A 25,892-nucleotide genomic window follows, 5' to 3' on the forward strand; every position below is an offset into this window, starting at 1 on the left:
TTTTTTAGACTTTTCTGAACTTCCACAGCGCGACACGAGAAGACAATTTTTGGTCGATTGTGTAAATTTTTAAGTTTTTATTGCTAACTTCACCAAGGTACTGTGACGTTTTGTTTAGCCCACCCACTCGTATTGAGTATGAGTTCAGTGAGCCCACCTGTTTTGAATTCCCTTGGTGCTTCCATAACCTCAAAGATTGACAGTGATCAAAACAACATAAAATGGTTTCGTCAAATTGGGGCTATCCAGACCCGGAAAAAACATCTGAAGACTTGTCCCCCAATAATGAAATTATCATGGCTACTGACACAGATACAGACGAAGAGGAAAATCCATATAATGACTATCAACCACTTCCAACAAACGACGTCCCAGAGGTGGAAGGCTCAAATAGCAGTGATAATGAAGAAGGAGCCGTAGCAAATGTTGATTCTTTGCCACCCATCACACCCATGGAAGAGACATTAGTGAAAGAAGTGTGGACGGGACCTGCCCCAAAAGCAGTCGATATTGAAATGGACAGCAATAAAGTAAACGAAGTGAAACAAGCAATGATCAATTTTGCTCTACCACCAAGCTCTATACCAGAATGGGCAAATAACATTCCAGAAGAGCAATGGAAACAACAGCTAATCAACAGGTTACAAAGCTTGCAGAAAAAATAGTTGTTTTATGTTGTATGTGATATGAAGTATTTATTATCATTATGTATTATTATGATAAACGTAAATAGAAAAAGTAGAGTAATATGGTGATATTTTATTTCCAACAACCCCTTTTCATAATACCCGTTTTTGATTGGTTCATTTGACAACTACTAATAAATGTCAATTGACAGATGTAGGTTATGTTGTGACAGGGGGAATTTATAGTTTATTTTTTGTTATTTATGAAAACAAAAGTTTAAAAAAATGACAGGCAGAGCAAAAAATGTAACCACTCGAATTGAAGTTGATATCGAAAAAAACAGAGAAGAAGGTAATTGGTTAAAGGTCATAGAATTAGCAGAACAACTTAAGGAAAAATCACCAGAACTGGGTAAATCCGTGTAACAATCACTTGTTACATAATACGAATTTATTGTCTTGTAGTATGTCTCGCAGATTTTTTAATAGGGGAAGGCAAATTAGAGAATTACTTGGAGGAATGGCCCCCAGTTGAAGCCAACATAGACAGGGCAAAAATTGGCCTAATTGATGCGAAAAGATACTTAACATTGGTTATCAACGATGCGGGTAAACAGGCAGGCGTCGCAATGGACGCCCATCTTCTCTTGGGCAAACTCCACTACGCCTCCGGCCAGTACTCCGTGGCCCTCAAACACTTCAAATCGGCTGAACTTCACAATCTCTCTCAGAAAAAGCTACCACTGTATGTCCCCCAACCTTTTTAAATCTCATCTAATTCAAAAATTCCAGTCGCAGTTTACGCATCGTTGCCGAATCGTACGCCGTTAATGGTCTGTGTCTCCAAAGAGACACAACCTCGACCAGCAAATTCAAGAAAGCTGAAAAAGAAGAAGAAATGTCAAAATGTTTCAGTCTCGCCTCCGACTTGAGTCTCCTCTACATGCAAAAACTCGAAAAAGAGCCAACCGGAACGTTAAGCACCACGGGGACACACTCCCCCCAGCCCCCTCCCTCACACAAATCCCTCGGTGTCATCCTGGAACAAGCCATTCAGGAGGGACCGACCCTATCTTTGCACCTGGGCAAACCTCAAGAGGCTCTAGAACGGTACAGAGCCTTTTTGTGTGCTGTTGAGACACACGGGGGGCACGCGATTCGCTTGAAATTCATGTGCCAAATGGCAGAGTTGATTTTACAGGTGTTAGTGGGGGATAAATACGCGCCACCGCTCAGTTCGCTACCTAAACCTGCCATTTGGAAACCCAAATATTACGCATCGTTAAACCAGTTTGTTCCAAGAAATGAATGCGAGGAAACACTTTTGTTATTACTGATTGCTGAATCTATGGCTGTTAGAAATGCGGTTTTATCGCAATCGCCGGAGTTTAAAGAAGTTAGGTTGAGTGCGTATCAAGACGCGACAAGGGTTTACGATTTGTTGACCGTGGCCACGGTCAGATGGGGGCAAATAACATTACTTCAAGAAGTATTAAAGGTGTTTCTTGTTAATTTCAACTAAATTGAAACAATTTTTTTCTAGTCTTTGGAACGCTCCATGAAATTTTCCTTTGAAGAACCCCATTTGTGGAAACAACATGGTCTTAGTCTCCTGGCCACCGGTCGCTACGTTCATGCTTTAGCCGTTCTCAAGGAAGTCATCCGTCTTGAACCTAACAACTCTAGCAACTGTTTACTAGCGGCAAAAATTTGTTACGAACACTTAAATCTAGCCGTAGAAGGCACCAATTTCAGTATAGAGGCTAAGAAGAAAGATATGCAATGTAATTCGGGTTTGCTCGGCCGTTGTTACCTTTACATAGGCATAGGTTATTATTTACAAGCAGAATCTTGTTTTCTGAAAAAAGATAAAGAAGACTTGATGAATCGAGCTTTAGACAATTTCAAAAACGCTGTTGATATCGAACCAAACGATCATTTATGTCACTATTACCTAGGCCTTCAGTTGGCGGTCCTAGGTAAGATTGGTGAAGCCCAAAACCACGTCAGAATATCCCTAGACTTACGATCGGAAAGTTCATCCACGTTACACCTTTTAGTGTTACTTCTAACCGCGGAAAGGGAGCACAGAAACGCTTTAACTATTGTCGAAAACGCCCTTGAAGAGTACCCTGACTGTCTTAATTTAATGTACGTCAAAGCCCACCTAGAGCTCCACGAAGAAGGGGGTGAGAAGGCTCTAACAACAGCCAAGCAAATGCTAGAGCTGTGGAAAAACCTCTATGAAGGTCAATTAAATTCCGACGTTCCCGAATGTGACCGAAAAAGCGATACACGTTCAGTCTTCCAGTTATACACGTCTGAAATGTCCGACCGAGATTCGAGTAAGTGTTACCAACCGCAAAATGTTAAACCCCCGTTTAGGTTCTTTACAGTTGCACAACACTGCGGCTTCAAGGGTCGAGCAAGCCTTAAGTGAGGTAGCGAGTTCGTTGAGTAGTTTTAGTCCGCGGCCTGGCCCACAGAGGGCGTGGATGTTGCAAGTTGAGGTGTGGTTGTTGTTGGCAGAACTGTACTTAGCGTTGGATCAACCTACCGATGTGCAACAATGCATACAAGAAGCCACGCAGATATATCCGTTAAGTCACCACATAATGCATATGGTTGGTATTACTGAAGGTCTCGATTTGATTTGATTGGACGTTTTATAGAAAGGGCTGTTGCATATGCATAAGCAAGAGTGGCCTGAGGCAAAATTGTGCTTCCAAAATGCTGTCGCAATTAATCCACAGCATGTCAAATCACTACAAGAGTTGGGGTTGGTTTATCACTATTTAGGGTTGCAGGGATTGGCTGAAACGACCTTTAGGGAGGCTGCGAAAATTGATCCCAAAAATCACATCACTTGGTGGGTTAAACGTTTTTTTGGTTCGAGTTGTGATGTTTTTTTTCAGGTACAATTTAGGTAAGGTGTTGGAGGCGTTAGGCGAGTATGAGAAAGCGAGCAATGCAATGGCGACAGCCCTCATGCAGGAAAAAAATAATCCGATACTTCCTTTCAATTCAGTTCCTCTTTGTTTTGAATGAAATGCGTTGTTATATTGTTATTTTTGTTGTTACGTAAATAATGGTGATTGTACTTAACTGTGTTATAGGTTAATTTGTACAATTTTAATCGTTGATGTTTGTGGATGTAATAATTAATGTGATAGAAGAACGATACAGTAATTTAATTTTCGAACGGGGTTTTAAGGTTGTTGTTAGTTTGCGTAATTAAGAGTAGAAACGAGTGGTGGCGCTACGATTCACCTAGATATAGTATTTACACTCTAAAACAATACTTAAAATTCCGATTGAGAAACAAGTATACAATAAAAATTGTTTTAAATTGTAGAAAGTTACTCATATGATGGAAAGATATTATAAGAGATTAAAACAATAATATTGTTTTATATTTTAGATATACTTTTATTATGATTTCTTTTCACTTTTCGTTTTTAAATCCCTTTGCACGCACTCGTGACGTTCGAACATGTATTTTTGGTCGCAAGGTTACTGATAAATCTTATCAATTTAAAGATCCCGAAGTGCTGTACAGATTCCTGCACAAATATTTCTTTACAGTAACACTACCGGCAAGAGTAAACATCTCATAAAACACGAAATTGCATTATCCTGAACTTTAATATTAACCTTGATGAAATTTTTAATAACAGACTTCCGACAATAAAACTGTTTTTCAAGCATTTGCATTACGACCTTTTTAAAACTCGTCTCAAATTATTATGGGCATGTGCCGTCGACCAATATTGGGGTATTGAAATATTTACCCCCGATAACTACTACTAAATATTATTATCGAGAGAAACGAAAAAGTCTAAGAATTTTTTTCTCAATCGTTTTTGTAAGCCGTCTACCTACTTAAAAAAAACGTTTTTTTTTTCCTTTTTTTTGTATTATGTGTCATTGATTTACTAATCACATATAAAAAAGTTAGCAATATTTATTTTGCATTAAATGACTCATGGCACAGTTCTAGTGAGAAAATATGTCACGCGACTGTTACGCACGGGTGAAATTTACAGAACCAATATCAAGGTCACGAAAATTTTAACTATTAATTTTAGGTTTGACCATTAAAAGATTTTAGAATTATAATAAGATTTTAAAAACGTTAACGCAAATAAAGATTCCTTTTTTTCGTTAAGTAAAAAAATATTTTGGTTATTCCCATCTCGTTTCTTCGCTCAAATTTACCGATCTTTTGTCATTTATTATAACCCAACTGTGCATCTTCCTGTTTATATCTTAAGTCGTAATAAATATTTATTGATCCAAAGCCTTGTTTCCGTTTCACCCTGTATATCCACCTTCTAGAAGGTAATTAATTGAATTAGACGCTATGTTGCGCAGCGTGTTATGGATGTCAATTTTCAAAAAAAGCCGATCCGTTTGCATCCCCCACACACCTCGTGCACCAAAGTCTTTCGTAAAACTGTTCCCGGTCCCAATCAGGGGGCGTTTCCTCTGTTTTTCGGCGGTGCGCCACTGCCGCACCCGAGCAGCGTCGCCCCGAAGCCGACGCATCACGCCGTTACTTGAACCACCGCGTGCATGGCTTGCTTGACGCATTGCAGGTACATATCGACCAATGGGAACGCAGCTCCGTACGAAAGTACGTTGTAAACAAGCCGCGCCCGACATTCAAACGTGGCGGACTCTCCGCATGGAAAATTAGATCTGATGTTTTTTCCTTTTTGGGGGCGCGATTTCAAAAAAGCTTCTTTGGGGTGGTTTGTGGAGAATTCTCGTATTGATTTAATGTGGATTCGTGGGGTTGGGATGCCGCGGAAGGCCTCGGTGGAGGCGTCCACGGCGTAGGAATATTTACTCGTTTGTGTCGTAGCCGCACTATTGCGCTTTGGCGGTAGTGCTTTCGCAGCCCCTCCACCCTCCCATCCTAAACAAAACGAGAAAAGACACAAACGCAGACAGTTGGCTGGTGCACTTTGACGCGAATAGTCGCAAGTGACAGTTGTTTTCGTGGCAAAGAATTGTTTAGAGTGCCCTTTTTACCGGAAATACAGCCATGGTAAGTACTCCAAAGGTGTAAAAAGGACGGTTTTGGGAAGAGGGACTGCGGATGGTCGCGCTTCGCGCGGATATTTTTGGCCTCTGATACTTTCGCAAATAGCTGTCAGTTGCCGTAAACCGGTAAATTGGTTTACCGCAATGCGGACAAATTCAATTTCAAGGGCTATTTTCGACGGTATTGCGAGATTTCGACGTTAAGGACTTGTATCGATCTGTTGCATGGGGTGTTTACTTTCTGATGGCTTGTAGGCTGACCAACTCACCGAAGAGCAAATCGCTGAGTTCAAAGAGGCTTTTTCGTTATTCGACAAGGATGGCGATGGCACAATCACGACCAAAGAATTAGGAACTGTTATGAGATCACTAGGACAAAATCCCACGGAGGCAGAACTCCAAGATATGATCAATGAAGTAGATGCCGATGGTAAGATCAACTCAACTCCGATAAACAAACGATTGTTTTTGACAATGCAGAAGCGGTTTTTGTTTTTTCTATTACCAACTTAAAAACCGTGTGACCGTTAAGACCATCTGTTGCCAGTTTGATTATTTGTCTTCATCGTTTGTTTTATTAAGAAATACGGAATGATGTAATTATTGCCAGATAATGGTTTATCACTACATATTATTCAAAGTGTACAGTTTAATCATTTATTTTTTACCAACGTTGATAAACCGATAATGTACTGCATTGTTCTCAAATATTCTATATCTATAGACTATAATCGGTGATAACATCGCAACTCTCGGTAATCCCAATTAAAAATTCTTCATAGAAACAAACTTATCTTATCGCAAAATACGTCATCGATATTTGGCCGTGACGGTTATTAATTAAACATCAAAAATCAATCAAAGTTTTTTCATTATAAAGTTGGTAACGAATTCAAAAAGTGACGCAATTATAAGTACGTTAATGACTAAACTTTAGAACTTAGGTGGAAAGATGAGTAACTTATGTCTACAGCATGAGCAATTTCAGGTTTATACCTACATTCATTCAAACAATATATGACTTTCCACATTTTTTTGGTACCATAACAAGAAAAAGTAGATATATGCGTTTTTATTTGTTGATAATTTAGGAAAGTATAATTAATTTTATTTTTACGAATTCTAAAAAATAACATAGAAAATGCCTTTTCAAAATTACGTTTCCCTGTATAGTTGTTTTGTTTGATAGTAATTATTAATGAATATTTAACTTCTTCTGGAAAATAAATAACTATTTAGTAAAGTCATAACTTTACAAGGGAAAAGTTGCCATGGAAACCAACTGCTGCCACTTTTTTCACTAGGATTATGACATGATTTCCATTAAAAAATCAACTTTATTCATTTATAGACTTCTGCTAGACATAGAAAAATCGTCCATCTGTATGTAGATCAGCGTCGGTCGAATCACATTAGCCATGAAATTACCCCGTGGCACCCAAGATAATTTGCGAAACAGCATTCATTTGTTATTCAATGACAGTTCGCACTCCTAAGCCAACGATGATGGTCCATAAAGGCTAAGATTATGCTATGAATTTTAATAGAGCGGAGTAACTGTGTGAAGGAAAATGAAAATGCCAAGTATTGAATATTTCAGACGTGAATATTGTTTTGAAACAGAAAACGTTTCGTTTAGTAAAGATTGAATCGAGTTCGAACGGGAGAAAACCAATTTTTTAATGTCGCTTATGATAATGTGTGGTTTTTTATCAAATTGTGACGGAAATTCCTGTTTTCTTAATTTATAATAATAAAGGCGTGAATGTTGACACGAGTACGTAGTGGCGCCACTGTCGCTGCTCATATGAAGGGCTATAATTTTTATAAATTGATTATTACTGCGCTCCCTGAAGTAGTATATAATCCCAATTGCTTAAGAGGAAAAGGTCGCATTTATTTGAAGAATTCTAGAATGTTTTTTGGAAGGATGTTATTTTCGTATTTATTGCTGTGGCAGCGCAATTTCGGGCCATGTTCTTTACAGTTTTAGTACCTTTTTAATTATCCTAAACTATTGAAGGATAAGTAAATTAAATTATTTTCCGTAATGCGCTTCCAAAAATAACAATTCGATTTGCGTTTTTTTTTCCGAATGACACAGTTTTTTGGTTGTTTAGGTAATGGTACAATCGATTTTCCTGAGTTCCTAACAATGATGGCCCGTAAAATGAAGGACACCGATAGTGAAGAAGAAATTCGCGAGGCATTCCGAGTATTCGACAAAGATGGTAACGGTTTCATTTCGGCAGCTGAATTGCGTCACGTGATGACAAACCTTGGTGAGAAGTTAACCGATGAAGAAGTTGACGAAATGATCCGAGAAGCTGACATAGACGGCGACGGTCAGGTCAATTACGAAGGTAATATTTTTGGAGTGTTTTGTCTGTTGAAAATTTATTATTTGTCGGGAATAGTGTAGTAGGCTTGGGACAAATCACGGGTCTTTGAGTTTCGTTTGGGTTTTATGCGAATGTAGCTCTCTTTTTTTTTGTTCTTTTTTTTTGAAGATGTGTTCTAGGCCAGGAAGGTATGACTGGTAGTGTTCCTTTGCAGATTTCCGAGCTCTAGCTCTCATAGTTTTCAGTCGATACTCAGCCACACATGCTTCGAGCTGGTCAGTTGTAGTCTTGCTTTGGGAATGTGCTTAGTGGCATGTTATTCTGTTACTGTTCTACCTATCACTGTCTTGAGCACTCTTTAATGATGTGTCTATTCGCTTTTTATGGTTAGAATTGTTTTTGATTATCAACAATGAAGCACATTTCCAAAAAAATTTGACTGCATCTTTATTATTGTCGTAGAAATAATTAACAAAAACTAATTAATACAATAAAAACATAATATGCGTATTACGATTTTCAGAAGTTTCCTGGCTAATACGAATGAAAATTATTCGTACCAGTATTAACGTTTCACTGATATCGATGTAGTGCACCCAACACTGTTGTTTATTATGTTGGGATTATGTTGTGTTAGTTTTGTAGTTTTTATTGAGAATATTTTTAATTAATTTTGGTTTTTGTTTTTCTTTTTGATTTCAGAGTTCGTTACCATGATGACTTCAAAATGAAGAGTAGAGCAGTTTGCATTTCAGCTTTCCATTGTTTCATCCCGGCCCATTATCTACAATTTCAACATCTTGAACTTTTTGCTTGGCTGCCGGGCCACTAAAGTGAAAAACTTAATCGTTATTTGATTTACAAGACAACTTTAATTAATAATAAATATTTATAAATTAATATAATTGTGTAAATTTTTGTAATATATTTGTTTGGAAGGTGCAACACCAAGCATCCTCTATACTGTTTCAACTTCTGTGCTACATGTCTAGTTGAGTCGTTCTCGTTATTCACAAAGTATGAAATTGTACTTATAAGTCGTTCTTTCGGTGTTAGTTTAGGGGATACACAGACTTAGAATACACTCAGAGTTTCATGTTTCATACTTTGTGATCCCAAAAAAACATACATCTGTGCACTTAACTATAGTATGTATCCCCTTTGTTTTTATTATAAACGAATCATTTGTTCAGTTATCATCATCCCCAGATCTACTGTACTGTAGGTTTTACATTTTGAATAGTTAGAATTTTCCAGTGTATAACCAAATAGACACTCTTTTTTCGTCAGCCTTGACATTTTTTATTGAACTGTTTTATTTATTTTATTATTTATAGATAAGGACATCGGTTACAATGTGAAATTATTAGATGTTTAAATTTGAAATAAATGTGACTAAAAATTATTTATCTAGTGATTGTTTATCATCCCGTTATTAGATTATTACGGCTACATTACTATTACGATTTTTTATGTTAATTTTCCTTATTTTAAAAATAAACAATTTAAAGCAATTATCTGTTCTTATCCGACAACAAACACCATCTTGGCCGCCGCTATCATATTTAATTAGCAGTAAAAAACAAAATGAACACATCGTAAAAAATGACAAAACACCTTTACGAAATAAAATGACCTAAACAAGTAAAACAGGTGTAAAAATGCTAAAATTATGCACGAGTACAAAATTGTTAAAGCCGATTAATATTAATGTAGATAATGGAATGAAAGATAATGCTTTTGAAAGAGTAGTCAGGTTTTAAAAGATTTACTTCGCCGAAAAGAGAAATGATAAACGGTGTGAACGAATAAATGAGGCGATTTTTATATTTCTAACCGACATGGACAGGAAAACTTTTAATTTACTCTTGTTTCGGTTGATGAAAAATTTTCCCCTTGGCAAATCTATTAAGGGGGTTGCCCTCCGCACCCCTCGAGTGATCAGTAGTAGGTCATCAGGTGCGCCACCACTGACCTACCGCGTGTGAGTAATAATTCCGCGCACCTTTTATAAATAGATGGATTCGTCCGAGTTGTTTCGCCGGATTGAAGTCTTCAGAAGTAGCGTCGTTAGCGTCGCGACGCCGTGACCGTGGATGCTACATCTCTAAAAATAGTGTCAGGTGTCGGCAATTCGTTCTTTACCTTAATGAGGCCTTATTTACGAATTGCCCGAATCAATTTGTCAAGGTAATATCGATTGGTGATTTCATTTCGTTTGTATAAAACATTGCGCCTGCCCTACACATGTCGCTATATTTCAGACTGTTGTAAAAGCCACCGTCATCATGAATTTGATGTTCCGGAAAAACTTCCGGGAGCAAAAAAGCGGCGTCGCGAGCAAAACTTCAAAAGCTTGTGCCAATAGACATGCGAGCAAGAGGTCCAGTCGAGAGCAGGGGTACACCCCCATGGAGGAACATCACTATAGAACACATCTTTTCTTCAACCCTTCGAGATGTAGTTACGCTCAAGCGGCTGAGGATATGGACGGTACGCTTCATTTATCTTTTTATCCCCGATAACACCACCCCCAGTGTACAAAAAATACCTTTCAATTGTCTTTCACAGGGACCACTACAGGTAATAAAGACAAGGAAAAAGCAGTTTTGTTTCTATCAAAGGTCAGATCGGGCTGCTTTGCGAGTTTAGTAAAGAGATTAATCATTAAAATTAGCTTGTATAAAAGGCACTTGTAATTAGATGTAAACAGCAGCTTGAGACTATAATAACAGCATCAGCGTTTAAAGCTTCCCTCTGTATATATCGAAAAAATTGTCATTTTATATCTTGATAAGACAAGTTACTGGCCACTATTTTGAATCAAACATGGCTACCAAAAATTTTGACGTTTCTTTTTTGCCGCCATTTTGAAACAAATGTAGCGACTAGAATTTTTGATGTTCCTTGAAGAAAAAAAAAATATAAAAAAAAACATTTAAGTTTCTTTTATCCGTTAAGCGATATATTTGCCTAAATATTTTGACAATCTGTCCTTACACCTTAAAAAAATATGTTGGATATGGCCTTCAAAATTCCGACACTTCTTTGTTCTTTCGCTGAATCTAAAAAAATATATTTAAACGTGTACTTCCCCGTGGGTGGATTTTCTATTTATAAAAAGCTAAATAAAGCGAACAATCATATGAATGTTTATTTTGACAAAAATTTTCGTTGCAATTGACATTTGGCGGAAGTCTAATTTTTCAGCGACCAAAAATGTTAGTCCTTGAACGTCTGAAAGAGTGTTGGCAGCAGCTGCAGGTAAATTGAATCAGTAGCCTCTCTATTTTCTGCAATAGACGAGCTTCGTATAAGTATTGACACGCGTAAAAGTTGGCGAGTGTTGTTTGAAGGTCCATTTTCAGGCGCAAAAATCGAAAAAAAAATTGTAAGTTGCTTAAATCACAAATCAGATAATTGTTTTCTCGGGTAGACGAACTTGTCGGTATTTTGACAAACACAAAAATACATTTCTTACAAAAGTGAACGTGAGTATAAAAATATCTCGCCTTGCCAAAATATTGTGGCAAAATTCTCGAACCATTCGACGTTGTGCAAGAAGCGTCGTTCTCACTCGCGCACATTTTGATTCATTCGACAGGTGGCCAACCAAACGGCCTAACACTAATTAAGTATCACAACACGGGGAATATTTTTTGGGTTGAATAATTTAGTTTAGGTTCACCGTTTTTGCACGTTCGTCGACACACACTAACCCCTTTTTTGATTAAACAGTAAATAAGTAATGTCCCTTTTCGAGAGAGATGCATGCGCGCACTTCAACACTGTCCTATTATTGGTCCATTTATTTGATTTTCTTTCGTATGAATCCGTTTGCAGAACCGCGTTGCGGTCCTATAACTGGAGCGGGCGGGGAACCCTTGCCGTCTCTGCAGTCGTCTGCGATATCTCCTCCGATGACGGAGTCCGACTTGCCACAGCCCTTGGTCGTTAGAACTCCTTCCGTATCGATGATGAAGTGGCCTACCACGCCGTCGCCCACCAAAACCACCCCCACCAGACAAGTAAGATTTAAATAAAAACCCGCATTTTTATGAGTTTGCAAGTCATAGAAAAAATTCTTATGAAATCCGAGTGTGCAAAGATCAAAATCTACGTTTCCAAATTATTTACTGAGTCATATAAATTCCTTTCAGTTGTTACTTATTAGTAGTAAAAAAATATTGTATGCGCGTCGTGAGAGAATACATCTGTTTCCAGGTTAGTTTCAACTACGGTAATGGAAACACGGAGACTGCTAGGACTTTGTCTGGTCTTGAAAGAGATTGTTTTATCATCCCAGTTCACAGTTTAGATAGGTTTCTTCCAGCAGGAGTACCAATGCCAGTAGGTACAAACACGTGACCTACTCTTGGTAGGTTACTAAATATCTTTTTACAGAAACCCCCGTCTAATGGGAATTCTATGGATAGAAAGTCTCAAGGGAACTTACATGTGATGGAGGTTAGTAATAGTAGATTACATACCGAGGTGGAAGATGCTTCATTACCTAAGCAACGACCACCAAGATTTGTATACTATTTTATTCACAATCATCCTCATTAAAGAACAGAAAGCTAATAAAGAAATTATCAAATTTTGAAAAACATGATATATGACAGTTCAGGTTGGCAAGTAATAACTTCCTTATCAGTTTTCGGGTTGGGCCTTTATTCCAAACCTGAACTGTGTATTTCATATCAATTGCTAAATGAAATGTCATACTTTCCAACTTTTCCCATGCAAGGTAATTTGATTATTATTTTTATGATTGTGAATAAAATATATTTTTGGTAATTTTATTTCTTTCTGAATATATTTTACGATATCATAAATAATTTTCGTGTATACGTAATATAAATTAATAAAAACGCGCATAAGCGATTAAATTTGTAATAATTAAATCAGGTTTTTAACTACGTAAAAATTAATTGGCAAAGGTATAAGACAAAAAATGTTTGGTTTAATCTTCGAAAATGTATAATTTTTTTAAAAAAGGTAAAAAAATTCGATAGTTCTTACAGAAAATAATGGTTTTTACATATTTTCAAAAAAAAAAAATGGTTAAAATGTAGGCAAGAGCAAAAACATAATTGAAAACTGTATACACGGTGCGTCAGAATTCGCGCATGTTTTTTTTTCTCCTGGTAAGATACCAGGAACATGAAAAAAATGTAAAAAAAAATCTATCTATAAAAATTTATGTTATGAGAGTTTAAATTTTGCACTTTGACTCTATTTATTTTTGCCGGAAAAATAACTTTCCCAAGTTTTTTTGCTACAGGCTATTAGAAGAGAAGCTGTATTTATTTGTGGGTTTTATTGACAAAATTTTTGTACCTTTACTGAATAATTATAAAAAAAAGCATATACAAGATCATCAGTATCATTATGTAGACATAAAAAAATGTCAAATGTCAAAAAATAAATATCAAAATTTTTGGACAGATTTTTTAAACATTTTTCCCATGTTCTGGCATCTTATCTTACTTGAAATTTTTCTCTGGGGCGCGAGTGCTGACACACTGGCTGGCAGATCTGGCAATAATAGTTTTTTTGTTTTTCTTTTGTGTAACAGAAAACATCTTCCAAGCTTTTCTCTTAGCCGTTTTTTACTTTTTTTGAATATTTTTCTTGTCTTTATTAATCTGTTAATAACCTTTTTACCAAGTTATTCGTGAAACACATTTAATGTTATTATTTTTCATTATCGTAACACGACAGTTTGGTACTAAAATCAATCAACTGTATAATAAGATATACTAAAATGTTGCATGTCTAAGGCTCTCAACATACATATCGTTAAGTTTTGAAAACTGCAGTCAACTGGAACGATTCTGACCTTTCTATAATAAAGATATGTATTTGAAAAGCACGTGATGCATAAATACATGTTTCAAAAATACTTTCTTCTAAACAAATTATTTCTAATTATTTACATGTTAACGTCTACTTGATTTGTTCGTTTAACATCTATTGCCTTAAATATTTACAAATCTCCTTGTAATTTTGCGAATAAATATATGGGTTTAAATATTTATAGAGCAGTAATTTTATTTCGAAGAAAAAACAAAACACGGATGCGATTAATTACATCCGGTAATGTAATAATAATAAGAATTTTTCTGTTTCGGTGTACTAAGCAACCACAATTATCGTTTTTGTATTGATTTTTATCAGGTGCCTGATCCCAAACTGTGTGTCTTATGTCATTTAATGAGTCCCTTGGAACCCATTGACCCCGTTTTGGAGTCACCCTTAGTCCAACCCTTATTCAAACAAAGAGTAACAGCCGGGGAACTACTTAACGAGATTTCTCAATCGAAAACGGCGGTTACTGGGATGCTATTAGCCAACATGGAACGCAACGGTACTTTTCAGCAATAGTATGGAGTGTCATAATGGCGACTCTTTTGCAGCCGAATTCCCTTTCATATCATATTATGTGATAAACACTTCACAAACAAATCCTGTGATGTTTTACAATAATATTCGCACTGCCAGCCTGACCAAGTTCGATCCTCGACAACTTAGGTATACAGCAGCGCATACTCTAGATCTTTACACAGGTCGGTAAAGTACAACTTACGGTCCAGTATATAAATCCGATTTTGTAGAAGTGGCATCCATTTGTCGACCTCCGGTCCACGAAATCGGGGTTTCACTCACTAAAACGCACACTTCGACGACTGGATATATGGTTTCGGTGTATAAAGTGTTTGATGGAGATGATAGGGAGAAGTTTGAGAGGAATTGGTTGTACTGGACTGGCGCCCGGATGATCTATAGGTATCTACCGGCGGCGGCCGGATTGAGAAGAATTTCTCTTCACAAATCGCTTAGTCCCAAAGGGGATAAGATGTATATTTTGCTTTGTGAATGTTGTAATTTACTGAGTGATGTCACGGTTTGTGCGTTGATTTTACCAGCTTTGAGGGCGCGACTGACAGGGTACACCGGAATTTTTAGACCAATACAGACATTCTAAGAGAATTTTAGACATATCATAGGCACTGGGGAATTGCTGGGGACTTTATTTATTAAAATCATCTAAATGAAATATTTGGTTTTTGGGTAAAAATGCATTGCCGACCTGTCTTATTGGTAAATGGATCATTCGGGCGACAATACTAAAATAAATAAATAATTACAAATTTTGACGAGCTGTGTCATTTGCAAAGTATATGAAAAAAACCACTTTTCAAACAAATTGGGAAACTATTGTGTAAAGATTGTGGACTTAATTCGGTTGAAAATTCCTTATTAGACTACTAGTCCTGTGGACAAAAAATTTTTCAAAAAATGATCACTTTTGAATATAACATTTTTACATTTCTTAAATAAAATAATACAAGTGCCCCTGTTTTAATCAAAACTTATTGAAAAAAGCTCGAGAGAACATTTTTCCCATTTTCATAGAAGTTTTATAATGAATATTAGATCGCAAGTTTGAACTAAGCTTCTTGCAAACGTGCCTATTTACATTTTATTATAATAAAAACAATCAAAAAATATATTTATCAAATTGTTTAGTATTAGTTATAGACATTCCCTCAATTAATACCTTGAGCAAACTAATTGTAAGTTTATTTTTTTAAACGTTGAGGTGTATAATTGAGGTTTAAATAATGTAATCACTGTTGAATCATATCTTGTTGAAAGAAAAAGTGATAACAATATAAAACTAGTACAAAATTTCCAGCTTAAGAAGTTTTCTTAATATTTATGTAATGTTTGAATGTATCAAAAAAAATTGTTGCGGCATTTACTGCCAGTGTTATCCACCTATGGCTGTATTTTTTATCAAAACCTCACATCAATAATGTAAACACCATTAAATGATTGTAAAAATTCTTTTACAACCTTTAGACAACAGGTCTTCCTTAGTTTCGCTTTCAAACAACAGCAATATAAGAGAAAGATTTATTTAAATATATGCAATGCTCAAGAGAAATCCAACTACTTTATTTGTTACCTTTATTTAATACCCTTTCCGTCCTCGAAATCTTTGTCGATTGTCTAGCTGTAAATAAAGTGTAACTTATATTTATATAATAAATAGATATTTTCATTACCATTGATCTTTTGCATTCAAAAAACGTATTCCTCAAAGCTAAACATTCATTAGGAACCTCGTTTGACCTTAAACATTCGCGAGGTGTTTTCCTATGCTACAAACCCCAATAAATAATTAGTAAATGATAAACAACGGAAAAACTCACAATTTTGCAGCAATCGCTTTCCAGAAGACACATTTTCAGATCAGCCCTAATACCGGCACACGCCGATTGATCCGCCAATCTTTCATTTTCTTCAGTATATCGCATCATTTTGACGAATTTACTTACAAATTACACAATTCAAATGAAACCAAAAGAATTTTTGCGCTTATTTTGGCCCCTTTTCAATGTTATATAACCTCAAAGAACAGATGACTGTCACAAAAACAAAACATAACCGCACTTTTATATCCAAAAAGTCGATTAATTAATCTTAGATACTCAAAAAAATGCAGGTAATTGACGAAATGTGCCGGGTTTGTCTTGGCAAACACCGCCTTAACCCGATCTTTGAAAAAAACCGTCCAGAAAAAATTGTTTATTGTGCTTCAGTTCAGGTAAGGAGATTTTTGTTGGTAAATTAACTACTTTTTGTGTATTTCGTAGGTATCAATCGACGATGAGTTACCAAAGATGATATGTAATCAGTGTTTGTTTTATCTGGATGTGGCTTACTTATTTCGGACAGTATGTGAAGCCACTGATGCTAAACTTAGGAAACATATTTCTCAGCTTAAAGAAAAAGCAGTGCAAGACAGTTCTGATGATTTTCACTTTAATAATTCTCCAGTCGCACACGAAGTCGTTATTGGAGACGACGATAAAGAAATTGAAATTAATGTACCGCCACCTGAGGAACATCCTGAAAAAACAAGAGACAAACCAAAAGTAGGGCGCCATGTTGCGAAAAAAAATGCCGGAAAGTACCCCCAACGTGTCCCTCCTTTACACAACACCCCAAACAGTAAAAGATCCGGGGACAAAACCTACCAATGTACCACATGTGATAAATTTTTCTCCTTCAAAAGCCACTTAGTCCGTCATATGAGCGTCCATTCTGACATAAAAAAATACTCATGTTCCTATTGCAACAAAAAATTCATCAATCGGTACAACCTAAGCGTCCATTTGCAAAAACACACCGGAGACTTTCCCCTCAAATGTAAAATATGCAACCGAGGTTTCTCTTCCCCTAGTCTTCTCAAACGCCATTTAAACTCTCACGCTGGTACCCCCAAACTCCAGTGCAAATACTGTCCCAAAAAATTATTATACGCCAGTAGTTTAAAACTACACGAAAAAATGCATCTCTACCGCCCTTCCTACACTTGCGATGTTTGTTTCAAGGTTTTCGCATACACAAATTCTCTCACTGAGCATAAGAAAACACATCAAGGGATCAAAGAATTCGCTTGTGGTGTGTGCTACAAGACATTCACTAGAAAAACATCATTGCGAAGACACGCAGCTGGACATTCGCAAAGAGGAAGAAAAAAAAATCAGAATAGTATTTAAAGCGTAATAAAATTATTTTAATAAAATGTTTCTCTTTGGTACCACCCTTTCGGGTATTTTCTTATATGCCACTTGCGGTATTCATCGTAGAGTAGTAACAAAATGGAGAATGGGAGTGCATAGATCCACCTAAAACGTAATGAAAAGATGCGATTTTTCTCTATTATTAACTTACCACCACCAGCTTAAGGGGTAGAAACTGAGATAGTACATATAGGGGGTATAGGAAAGTATAGCTGTGAGTAGAGTTTCAACCAGCAAACTCACGTTTAGTACCATATTACCCATTCCTTGTACAAGAATTGAGTTAACTCGTGTTTTACAAGCTACTAAATTCGTCCACTGTGTCACAACCACGGACATCATAACTCCCGTGCTACAAGTATTTTGTACAACTTTTCGTTGGGAGTGAGTCCAGGGGCGACCATACGAATCGTTTAATTTTCTATAGGATTCCCAGTCGTCTCGTATATCTAGTACCAACTTGTTAAAACGAAAATCACTGACAAGAGTTACTCACTAAGTAAACGTGCAGGCATAAAACCAAATTCCGCCATTATTAAAAAATAAACTAAAAAAGCACCCAATGCTTCCAACATTCCCAAGTTACCGTAAGCTAAAAAATATAATTTCCGGTTAACCAACCGGTCTCGCAGCGGGTTCCGAGGCGGTCGTAACATGATATCAGTTTCAGCTTTTTCATAAGCCAGACTTATGGCAGGCATCATGTCTGTTAAAAGATCTATGCAAAGAATAGCAACGACACCTTAAAACTTTTCAATTATGTACAACAAAATCAATTTTTGCTACAAGTGACACCTAGAGGAAGAGGAATTCCAAGAAATGCGTAAGCCAAAAATGGTAGAATTTCAGGCACGTTTGAGGCTAAAGTGTAAGTTATGGATTTTTTGAGATTATCAAAAATGCGGCGACCTTCTTCTATTCCTATGATAATGGAAGCGAAATTGTCATCCATTAGGATAATATCAGCAGCTTGTTGGGACACTTCCGTACCAGCAATACCCATGGCGATACCAGTATCTGCTTTTTTTAATGCTGGAGCGTCATTAACACCATCTCCAGTTACAGCAACTTCAAAATTTTTTGATCAAACTAGGTTTAAACTTCTTCTTGGTGTTTTTAAGATCACGTGACCATAAGTGCTACGTCACATCAAACTCGCATGCCCTTACTGACCTATTTCCCCCAGTCTTTGGTAGCCTTCAACAATTTGAAGTTTTTGCGTCGGTGAAGTTCTGGCAAAAACAATTTCGGGATGATCAAACAAGAGATCATCGAGTTCCTCTTGAAGCAATTCCTTCAAGACAAGTCCATGTACGACCACAGCTCCGGGATCACTATATCGAGTCTTAAAATTTCGTACCGCCTGAGCAGTTGTAAATTGATGAATAAGACCTTCGGTTATAATCCCCACTTTAATCGCTATGGCTTTTGCTGTAATCTAAAACGGTTTTTGCAAGAGTGTTTCGTTTTTAAACAGGGAATAGTTACGGGATGATCCCCTGTGACCATTGCAATTTTAATCCCTGCCGTTTTACACCTGTTAATAGCGTCAGGCACTTGTGGTCTTGGCGGATCGATCATTGCGATTAATCCTAGGAATCGTAAACCGCGTTGAGGAAAGTTCGCAGGATCGACTGTAAATTTAGAATTGGGATTATAACTATCGTCCAGTTGCAAATCACAGAATCCCAAAACGCGTTGCCCCATTTCGGCGAATTCCAAACACGCAGAGTTACATTGTTGTAGCAAATCAGGAGTCATTTCTTTTGTTTCGTTTCGGTGGAAGATTGAACTGCAACGTTCGAGGACTACTTCAGGGGCGCCTTTCATTGCTACTAGACATTTCTTGTTCTCCAAAGCGTGTACACTTATCTGAATCAATAATTTTTACTTGTTGGTAGTTTTTGTCATGACTGACCTGATATTTTGTTGTTGAACTAAATGGGATTTCGATCAATTTCGGATTTGAATTTTTAAAATTTTTGCCTAGGATATTTAAAACTTCGACAAATTTCAAGATGGCGCCTTCTGAAGCGTCTCCTCGGACTTGTCTTTGCAAAATAGGTTTATTATCATCACTTGATACGAATTCAGCGCGGTTACATAAAGTAGCACACCTAATTAAATTCCTGAAACCTATTCAAACTAACAAAGTATTACCATAAACCTACCGGTACCTAATTCAGGCGGTTTTGGAATTTTTCTCAAATTATTAAAGTCAATCTCCATGACTTTTCCGTTGTACCATACGTGGCAAACTGTCATTCGGTTCTGGGTTAAAGTACCAGTTTTGTCCGAGCAAATTACAGAGGTACAACCAAGGGTCTCCACCGATTCTAATTTTTTGATCAAACAATTCTGCGATGCCATTCTTTTGGCGGTGACAGTCAAACAGACGATAACAGTGGCCAAAAGACCTTCAGGCACATTCGCCACAATCATTCCAATGGAAAATAAAAGGGTTTTTATGACCGAATGTCCCAATATTAGACAAGTCACTCCTAGGACGACTCCTAAAGTAATGGCCCAAATGCTTATAATTCGCATAAATCGCTCAAATTCTTTCGCCATTGGTGTTTTGTTAGGTTGAAGTCTGGCAGTCAAGCCAGCAATTCGGCCCATAACAGTCTGGTCACCGCACGCTATAACAATCCCTAACTCCAAGTTAGAGAAAACATGTTTGGTCATAGTTACCACGACCGGTCCCTTCGACCACATTTGTAGAAAAAAAAGCAACATTTCGTGATTCCAAAAAATTATCTTCACTCGAAGTAGTACTGCGGGATTGAGGTTCAGACTCGCCGGTAATGGGAGAATTATCAACCTTTATCAAACAAATTAGCAAGTACCAAATTGGTACTTAACTCACTTTAAGACTTTGGCATTGAATTATTCGTACATCTGCCGGAACTCGATCCCCAAACTTCAAATCAACCAAATCACCCAAAACTACGTCACGTGACTCAATCGTTACAGGAGTACTGTCTCTAATAACTGTAGCTTTGGCTGGTACCATTCGCGCGAATGAATCCATAATCTTAGTTAAATCAAAATAAAAGAAGTTTATGATACGGAAGTTGTCTTACAGTCTGACTTTTACGTTCTTGGTAATAGGTAAAACTCCCAGTGGCTATTACCACCACGATAAGTACCGCCCCTAACACAACATTGTCCATATCCATTTTTCTTTTATCGCTGTGCAAATATTGGATTAGAACACTGATGTAGCACAGCAAAGCTCCAATCCATAGCAAAGCCGAAAAACCTTGAAAAAATCTAGGGTTCAAGTTTAAAAGACACTATGTAGTACCATGAAAAAGGGTTTCGATATATTTGATAATTTGTGATTTTTTTTTGGAAGGGGTTAATGAATTGGGGCCGGTTAGCAGGAGGACTTCTTTGGCTTTTGCCGGTGTTAGGCCGGCAACGGGGTCGGTGTCGAACCGGTTACAAAGTTCCTCTAAAAACGGTTTTACCGATTTGAGAGATTTTGAAAGAGTCTCACCTAAAGGGATAGTATGACAATCGGTTGAAACCTCTTTTCGGAAGTTTTCAAGACGTGCGGCACTTTGCTCTTTCGCTGATAGTCGACCTTTCTGTTTGTAAAGAATGGGCATCTTAAAAATTATTTGACATTTATGATGACAAATTTGACGCGTATGAAAATGAATCAAGGGTAACGCAAGGACCTGTTTGGAGTCCAATTTTATTTTCGTCAAATACCCACCTGTTCTATTTAAGCTTTTTCATAAAATTAGGAACAGGTAAGGGAGAGTAATGTGCGCAATGCAATCCTGACTTGATTGAACTGGAAAAAACTCATCCTTTGTCAATACTTCCCCCTCTAGACTAAGGTTCGATAAAGAGGTGGGGTTATTTATAAGCCACTTCTTATTTGCTGTTCATTCTGAAAATTTTCGCATCTATTCGAAGCGCGTAAGCTCGAATTCAGCGTCGCTGAAAAATTTACTTTTTCACAAATTTAGCATAATGTCTGTAATAGCGCGTGCCTTGAGTTAACACTTTCTAATTAAATTAAGATGGTTGGCTGACAGTTCCTCGGTTTTATTTATTTTTTTTATTAAAATAATTTGTGGTTTGTGAAAATGTCGACGCTGTTTAAGAAGAAATTCGAAAGGAAAAAATCTCTATCGAGGAAAGAGATAAGTCTTGCGCGCCTCGAAAATTTCAGGAGGGAAGTTATAACAGACACCCATTCGGCTGCCTTAAGTAAGTTTGAGTTTTTTCCGATTGATTTCTGCTTTATTTGCTTAATTAAGGCGCACCTCTTGAGAAAACATGACCCATATTGAGGACCAGCAAAGTAATGGCGTTCGCCAATAAATTCCCAATCATTTTAATTAAAATCATTTTATTTTTAGCGCAAATGGGGTCGTGCAATACGATCTTCCCAAACAAATGAATTTAAAACACTAAACATTGCTTTACTTAAATCGTGAAACACTGTTCAGTATAAATAAGAGTTTTCCACTTTTAAATCGTTACTCATGTGATTTATAGCATAAACCGAGAGAAAATCATTGTTACTTTACGATGTTTATAATTTTTTATATTTCGAATCGAATTACTGACGTCATACAATGTGAGGTCACTCCATTTTTCAAAAACATTCCCGAACTTCTAGTAGGCCACGTGATACAGCGCCAAATTCAAATTTCAGGTGATTTGTGTCGACGGCTCGAAACCGATCGCGAAAACGGCTTAAGCCCCGAAAAGGCAGCGGAAATCCTCGCCAAAACTGGACCAAATACTCTGACACCTTCTACAAAAACTCCGGAAATTATCAAATTCATACGAACTCTAACGCATGGTAAGATATCTGCCGTTAATCATCATTCGGGCCAAAAATAGACCAGTATTTAGGCTATATTTAAAATTCAACTGGTTTAGGCGAGTTACTAGGAAGAAACTCTGGATTTTATAAAAGAATGTCCTATTCATACAAAAAATCACATTTTAGGCTTCTCGCTGTTGCTATGGATTGGAGCTTTTTTGTGCTTCACGGCTGTTATCATTCGAATGATTACCACACATGAAACGGATTCAGACAATTTGATCTTGGGATGTGTTCTGGTCACTGTGGTGGTGGTCACAGGATGTTTCATGTATTTTCAGGAACACAAAAGTCAAAAGGTTGGTACAAAATGCGTTTGCGGCATATACATATGCAAACATAACATTTTTGTGAGAAACTCAATTTTGCCTTCGCTGTTATCCCAAATACACCAAAGTTGCAAAATTAAACACTCCAACACTGTTTTATGTAACTCTTTTCAACTTTCCACTTAGATAATGGAGTCTTTCGCCAACATGGTCCCTCCCAAAGCCACGGTGATCCGTGGCGGCGAGACCATGACCATAATGTCCAAAGACTTGGTCGTCGGTGACTTAGTCGAACTCAAATTTGGCGATCGCATACCTGCCGACATCCGCATAATCCACAGTCAAGGTTTCAAAGTTGATAACTCAGCCCTCACTGGCGAATCAGAGCCCCAATACAGAGGCAGCGAATGCACCAGCGACAACATCCTCGAAACCAAAAACTTCACTTTCTTCTCAACAAACGCGGTCGAAGGCACTGCGAGAGGCATCGTAGCGGCTTGTGGCGACCAAACTGTTATGGGACGCATTGCAGGCCTCACTGCAAGACTCCAACCCAACAAAACCCCAATCGCTCGCGAATTGGAACATTTTATGAAAATCATAAGTGTTTGGGCGTGTTTCTTGGGGATTGTGTTTGGAGGGGCTGCTTTAGCGATGGATTATTCCTGGATTGAAGCCTCACTATTTTTGATTGGGATTATAGTAGCGAATGTGCCGGAGGGGCTTTTGGCCACTGTCACTGTATGTTTGTCGGTGACGGCGAAAAAAATGGCGGCGAAAAATTGTTTGGTCAAGAATTTGGAAGCTGTGGAGACTCTAGGGTCGACTTCTGTGATTTGTTCGGATAAAACAGGAACTTTGACTCAGAATAAAATGACTGTTTGTCATTTCTGGGTTGATAATAAGATCATTCACGCTGACTCTACCATTAAACAAGAGGAAGCGAAAGACTATACCGGGAATGAAGGTTTTAAAGTGTTGATGCGTTGTGCCACTCTTTGTAATCGAGCTGAATTCGTCCACGGTGAGGAAAACAAACCAGTACACATGAGGCAAGTCAGAGGAGACGCTTCGGAGGAAGCCATCTTGAAATTCGTAGAATTGACACAAATCGAAGATTCGCCGTCCAAATTTAGACACAATAATCCCAAACTTTTGGAAATCCCATTTAGTTCCACTACCAAGTACCAAATTTCGATCCATGGGCTAGAAAATGGACGTTGTTTGATAGTCATGAAAGGGGCCCCTGAGCGAATTTTAGCCCGTTGTACTAATATTTTTCTCAATAATGAAACAAAAATTCTCACGGATGATTTGAGACGGATTTGTGACAAGGCTTGTACGAAAATGGCCGAAAAAGGGGAACGGGTTTTGGGATTTTGTGATTTGTTACTTGATCCTAGTTACACCAAAGATTATCAGTTTTGTGCAGAACCTCCGAATTTTCCTCGTCGTGAGATGAGATTCATCGGGTTTATGTCTTTGATTGATCCTCCGAGACCACAAGTGCCTGATGCGGTCGAAAGATGTAAAACTGCTGGAATCAAAGTCATAATGGTGACAGGTGACCATCCGGTGCTTAATTCAACCTTGTCTTATTTTCTTCTAATTAGAAGTGGTTTTAGATAACGGCGAAAGCAATAGCCCGTCAAGTTGGCATAATCCAAGCCAAGGAAACCATCGATGCCTTCAACATCAACATTATTGAAACCATCCCAACCTTCAAGGACAAGGCTATAGTGATCCATGGTTCGACACTTCGAGATATGACAAACGACGAATTGGATCACGTATTGCAAAACTACAGAGAAATCGTCTTTGCTCGAACTTCCCCGACACAAAAACTCCAAATCGTTGAGGGTTGTCAGCGACTTGGCGAAATTGGTAAGCAACCATGGACCGAAACTAGCACCTTGCGGCACGCCTCAAATTTCAGTTGCGGTGACTGGTGATGGTGTCAATGACGCTCCCGCGTTGAAAAAGGCGGATATTGGAATTGCCATGGGTATTTCCGGGTCAGAAGTGTCCCAACAATCCGCCGATATGATCCTCTTAGACGACAATTTCGCGTCGATCATCACCGGAGTCGAAGAAGGTCGGAAAATTTTCGACAACTTGAAAAAATCTATCGCTTACACTTTAGCCTCAAATGTCCCCGAAATTTTACCGTTTTTGGCTTTCGTACTTGGAAACATTCCTTTACCTTTGGGTACCACCCGCACCACGTTGTATCCCCCGAAATAACAATTTTTTTAGGTGTCATGGCTATTCTATGTATCGATCTCTTAACTGACATGTTACCGGCCATAAGTTTAGCATACGAAAAAGCCGAAAGTGACATTATGCAAAGGCCCCCAAGGAACCCAAAAACTGACAATCTTGTTACCCGAAAATTGTACTTCTTGGCTTACGGTCACATCGGAATTGTCGAAGCGACCTGTGGTTTTTTCATCTATTTTGCCATTATGGCCGAACATGGATTCATGCCGTTGCAACTTTTCGGTACTTTCTAAACACTTTTCGAACCTTTTTAATAGTTATTACAGGTTTGCGACAAAAATGGGATTCGGAGAATTGTAACGACTTGGTCGATTCTTACGGTCAGGAGTGGTCGTATCAACGCAGAAAAGAATTGGAATACACGTGTTATACGGCTTTTATGATAAGTGTGGTAGTAACGCAATGGGCCGACTTGATCATTTGTAAAACACGAATTAATTCGATTTTTCATCAAGGTAACGTTTGATAAACTCGATTTTTTGAACTTATTGATTTTTTCAGGTATGGGCAATATGGTTTTAAATGCAAGCTTGGTGGTCGAAACCGTGGTGGCGTGTATGTTGTCCTACCTCCCCGATATGAATTATTTGAAGTTTTATCCGGTCATGTTCAGATGGTACGAAAAATTCATCACAAAAATTAATTCACTGCATATTTTTTTTAATTATAGGTGGTGCTATTCGTTACCTTTTGCCTTATTTATAATAATTTTTGACGAATTGCGGAAATTGCACATGAGAAAATATCCAAATGGCTGGTATAAGCAAGAAACTTACTATTAATTATTTATAAATACAGATAATAAATATTTATTTATTGATAAATTGTTTTTCTTCAAAGAACCAGTGCATCAGGTCTTTTATTTTTAG

At 37.5% G+C, this 25,892-nt stretch overlaps 8 protein-coding genes across 10 annotated transcripts; 6 read left to right on the forward strand and 2 right to left on the reverse strand.

Annotated features, from left to right (window-relative positions):
- The first annotated feature begins 133 nt into the window (after window positions 1-133).
- On the forward strand, window positions 134-749 carry LOC123007410. Its single transcript, XM_044402696.1, has one exon. The coding sequence runs from the start codon at window positions 222-224 to the stop codon at window positions 663-665; it is 444 nt and encodes a 147-aa protein (XP_044258631.1). The 5' UTR covers window positions 134-221; the 3' UTR covers window positions 666-749.
- An 82-nt stretch (window positions 750-831) lies between these two features.
- On the forward strand, window positions 832-4,046 carry LOC123007404 (tetratricopeptide repeat protein 7B). Of its 2 annotated transcripts, none has more exons than XM_044402689.1 (7): window positions 832-1,038; window positions 1,092-1,371; window positions 1,419-2,115; window positions 2,170-2,971; window positions 3,012-3,250; window positions 3,299-3,495; window positions 3,542-4,046. In XM_044402689.1, the coding sequence occupies exons 1-7, from the start codon at window positions 912-914 to the stop codon at window positions 3,672-3,674; spliced, it is 2,475 nt and encodes an 824-aa protein (XP_044258624.1). In that variant the 5' UTR covers window positions 832-911; the 3' UTR covers window positions 3,675-4,046. The 2 variants fall into 2 exon arrangements, with proteins under 2 accessions (XP_044258624.1, XP_044258625.1); XM_044402690.1 differs by having other exon boundaries at window positions 1,104-1,371.
- Window positions 4,047-5,520: 1,474 nt separating this feature from the next.
- LOC123007409 (calmodulin) lies at window positions 5,521-9,422 on the forward strand. Its single transcript, XM_044402694.1, has 4 exons — window positions 5,521-5,679; window positions 5,931-6,105; window positions 7,796-8,038; window positions 8,720-9,422. Exons 1-4 carry the CDS (start codon window positions 5,677-5,679, stop codon window positions 8,746-8,748), a joined length of 450 nt encoding a protein of 149 aa, XP_044258629.1. The 5' UTR covers window positions 5,521-5,676; the 3' UTR covers window positions 8,749-9,422.
- Window positions 9,423-10,075: 653 nt separating this feature from the next.
- On the forward strand, window positions 10,076-16,094 carry LOC123007754. The gene is made up of 9 exons (XM_044403183.1): window positions 10,076-10,207; window positions 10,282-10,510; window positions 10,589-10,600; window positions 11,861-12,045; window positions 12,242-12,367; window positions 12,422-12,484; window positions 14,201-14,390; window positions 14,440-14,589; window positions 14,638-16,094. The coding sequence occupies exons 2-9, from the start codon at window positions 10,306-10,308 to the stop codon at window positions 15,006-15,008; spliced, it is 1,302 nt and encodes a 433-aa protein (XP_044259118.1). The 5' UTR covers window positions 10,076-10,207; window positions 10,282-10,305; the 3' UTR covers window positions 15,009-16,094.
- Window positions 15,930-16,783, reverse strand: LOC123007763 (cytochrome c oxidase assembly factor 5). The gene is made up of 3 exons (XM_044403192.1): window positions 16,243-16,783; window positions 16,096-16,191; window positions 15,930-16,043 (listed from the first exon to the last, which is right to left on the reverse strand). The coding sequence occupies exons 1-3, from the start codon at window positions 16,348-16,350 to the stop codon at window positions 16,002-16,004; spliced, it is 246 nt and encodes an 81-aa protein (XP_044259127.1). The 5' UTR covers window positions 16,351-16,783; the 3' UTR covers window positions 15,930-16,001.
- Window positions 16,219-17,695, forward strand: LOC123007758 (zinc finger protein 501-like). Its single transcript, XM_044403186.1, has 2 exons — window positions 16,219-16,637; window positions 16,687-17,695. The coding sequence occupies exons 1-2, from the start codon at window positions 16,530-16,532 to the stop codon at window positions 17,593-17,595; spliced, it is 1,017 nt and encodes a 338-aa protein (XP_044259121.1). The 5' UTR covers window positions 16,219-16,529; the 3' UTR covers window positions 17,596-17,695.
- On the reverse strand, window positions 17,033-21,248 carry LOC123007748 (sodium/potassium-transporting ATPase subunit alpha-like). Of its 2 annotated transcripts, XM_044403174.1 has the most exons (14): window positions 21,125-21,248; window positions 20,930-21,079; window positions 20,706-20,884; window positions 20,489-20,656; window positions 20,314-20,443; window positions 19,797-20,273; window positions 19,538-19,755; window positions 19,108-19,491; window positions 18,793-19,057; window positions 18,529-18,687; window positions 18,415-18,480; window positions 18,116-18,361; window positions 17,771-18,068; window positions 17,033-17,724 (listed from the first exon to the last, which is right to left on the reverse strand). In XM_044403174.1, the coding sequence occupies exons 1-14, from the start codon at window positions 21,234-21,236 to the stop codon at window positions 17,613-17,615; spliced, it is 2,964 nt and encodes a 987-aa protein (XP_044259109.1). In that variant the 5' UTR covers window positions 21,237-21,248; the 3' UTR covers window positions 17,033-17,612. The 2 variants fall into 2 exon arrangements, with proteins under 2 accessions (XP_044259109.1, XP_044259108.1); XM_044403173.1 differs by having other exon boundaries at window positions 17,035-17,724; window positions 18,415-18,687.
- A 293-nt stretch (window positions 21,249-21,541) lies between these two features.
- Window positions 21,542-25,841, forward strand: LOC123007746 (sodium/potassium-transporting ATPase subunit alpha-like). Its single transcript, XM_044403171.1, has 10 exons — window positions 21,542-21,849; window positions 22,301-22,450; window positions 22,601-22,773; window positions 22,930-24,318; window positions 24,369-24,627; window positions 24,680-24,952; window positions 25,000-25,245; window positions 25,290-25,478; window positions 25,525-25,639; window positions 25,694-25,841. The coding sequence occupies exons 1-10, from the start codon at window positions 21,726-21,728 to the stop codon at window positions 25,803-25,805; spliced, it is 3,030 nt and encodes a 1,009-aa protein (XP_044259106.1). The 5' UTR covers window positions 21,542-21,725; the 3' UTR covers window positions 25,806-25,841.
- Window positions 25,842-25,892: the final 51 nt, after the last annotated feature.

This window comes from Tribolium madens, unplaced genomic scaffold, assembly GCF_015345945.1.
Source record: "Tribolium madens isolate multiple individuals breed KSU strain unplaced genomic scaffold, Tmad_KSU_1.1 Scaffold_3;HRSCAF=73;Tcas5.2_LG2, whole genome shotgun sequence".
Classification (NCBI taxonomy): Eukaryota; Metazoa; Arthropoda; class Insecta; order Coleoptera; family Tenebrionidae; genus Tribolium; species Tribolium madens.

Coding starts and splice junctions, on each gene's coding strand:
- LOC123007758 (XM_044403186.1), top strand. CDS start 16,530: ATGCAGGTAATTGACGAAATGTGCCGGGTTTGTCTTGGCAAACACCGC. Junction 16,638..16,686: donor TTTATTGTGCTTCAGTTCAG/GTAAGGAGATTT, acceptor TGTATTTCGTAG/GTATCAATCGACGATGAGTT.
- LOC123007748 (XM_044403173.1), bottom strand. CDS start 21,236: ATGCCCATTCTTTACAAACAGAAAGGTCGACTATCAGCGAAAGAGCAA. Junction 19,756..19,796: donor TCCAAAACCGCCTGAATTAG/GTACCGGTAGGT, acceptor TAGTTTGAATAG/GTTTCAGGAATTTAATTAGG. Junction 18,069..18,115: donor TATGCCTGCACGTTTACTTA/GTGAGTAACTCT, acceptor AGTTGGTACTAG/ATATACGAGACGACTGGGAA.
- LOC123007754 (XM_044403183.1), top strand. CDS start 10,306: ATGAATTTGATGTTCCGGAAAAACTTCCGGGAGCAAAAAAGCGGCGTC. Junction 12,046..12,241: donor AAACCACCCCCACCAGACAA/GTAAGATTTAAA, acceptor ATCTGTTTCCAG/GTTAGTTTCAACTACGGTAA. Junction 12,368..12,421: donor CAGCAGGAGTACCAATGCCA/GTAGGTACAAAC, acceptor ATCTTTTTACAG/AAACCCCCGTCTAATGGGAA.
- LOC123007409 (XM_044402694.1), top strand. Junction 6,106..7,795: donor CAATGAAGTAGATGCCGATG/GTAAGATCAACT, acceptor TTGGTTGTTTAG/GTAATGGTACAATCGATTTT. Junction 8,039..8,719: donor CGGTCAGGTCAATTACGAAG/GTAATATTTTTG, acceptor TTTTGATTTCAG/AGTTCGTTACCATGATGACT.
- LOC123007746 (XM_044403171.1), top strand. CDS start 21,726: ATGTCGACGCTGTTTAAGAAGAAATTCGAAAGGAAAAAATCTCTATCG. Junction 21,850..22,300: donor CACCCATTCGGCTGCCTTAA/GTAAGTTTGAGT, acceptor TTCAAATTTCAG/GTGATTTGTGTCGACGGCTC. Junction 25,479..25,524: donor TAATTCGATTTTTCATCAAG/GTAACGTTTGAT, acceptor TGATTTTTTCAG/GTATGGGCAATATGGTTTTA.
- LOC123007404 (XM_044402689.1), top strand. CDS start 912: ATGACAGGCAGAGCAAAAAATGTAACCACTCGAATTGAAGTTGATATC. Junction 2,116..2,169: donor AAATAACATTACTTCAAGAA/GTATTAAAGGTG, acceptor ATTTTTTTCTAG/TCTTTGGAACGCTCCATGAA. Junction 3,496..3,541: donor CCCAAAAATCACATCACTTG/GTGGGTTAAACG, acceptor GTTTTTTTTCAG/GTACAATTTAGGTAAGGTGT.
- LOC123007410 (XM_044402696.1), top strand. CDS start 222: ATGGTTTCGTCAAATTGGGGCTATCCAGACCCGGAAAAAACATCTGAA.
- LOC123007763 (XM_044403192.1), bottom strand. CDS start 16,350: ATGATGCGATATACTGAAGAAAATGAAAGATTGGCGGATCAATCGGCG. Junction 16,192..16,242: donor AAAGCGATTGCTGCAAAATT/GTGAGTTTTTCC, acceptor TGGGGTTTGTAG/CATAGGAAAACACCTCGCGA. Junction 16,044..16,095: donor TTGAATGCAAAAGATCAATG/GTAATGAAAATA, acceptor CTTTATTTACAG/CTAGACAATCGACAAAGATT.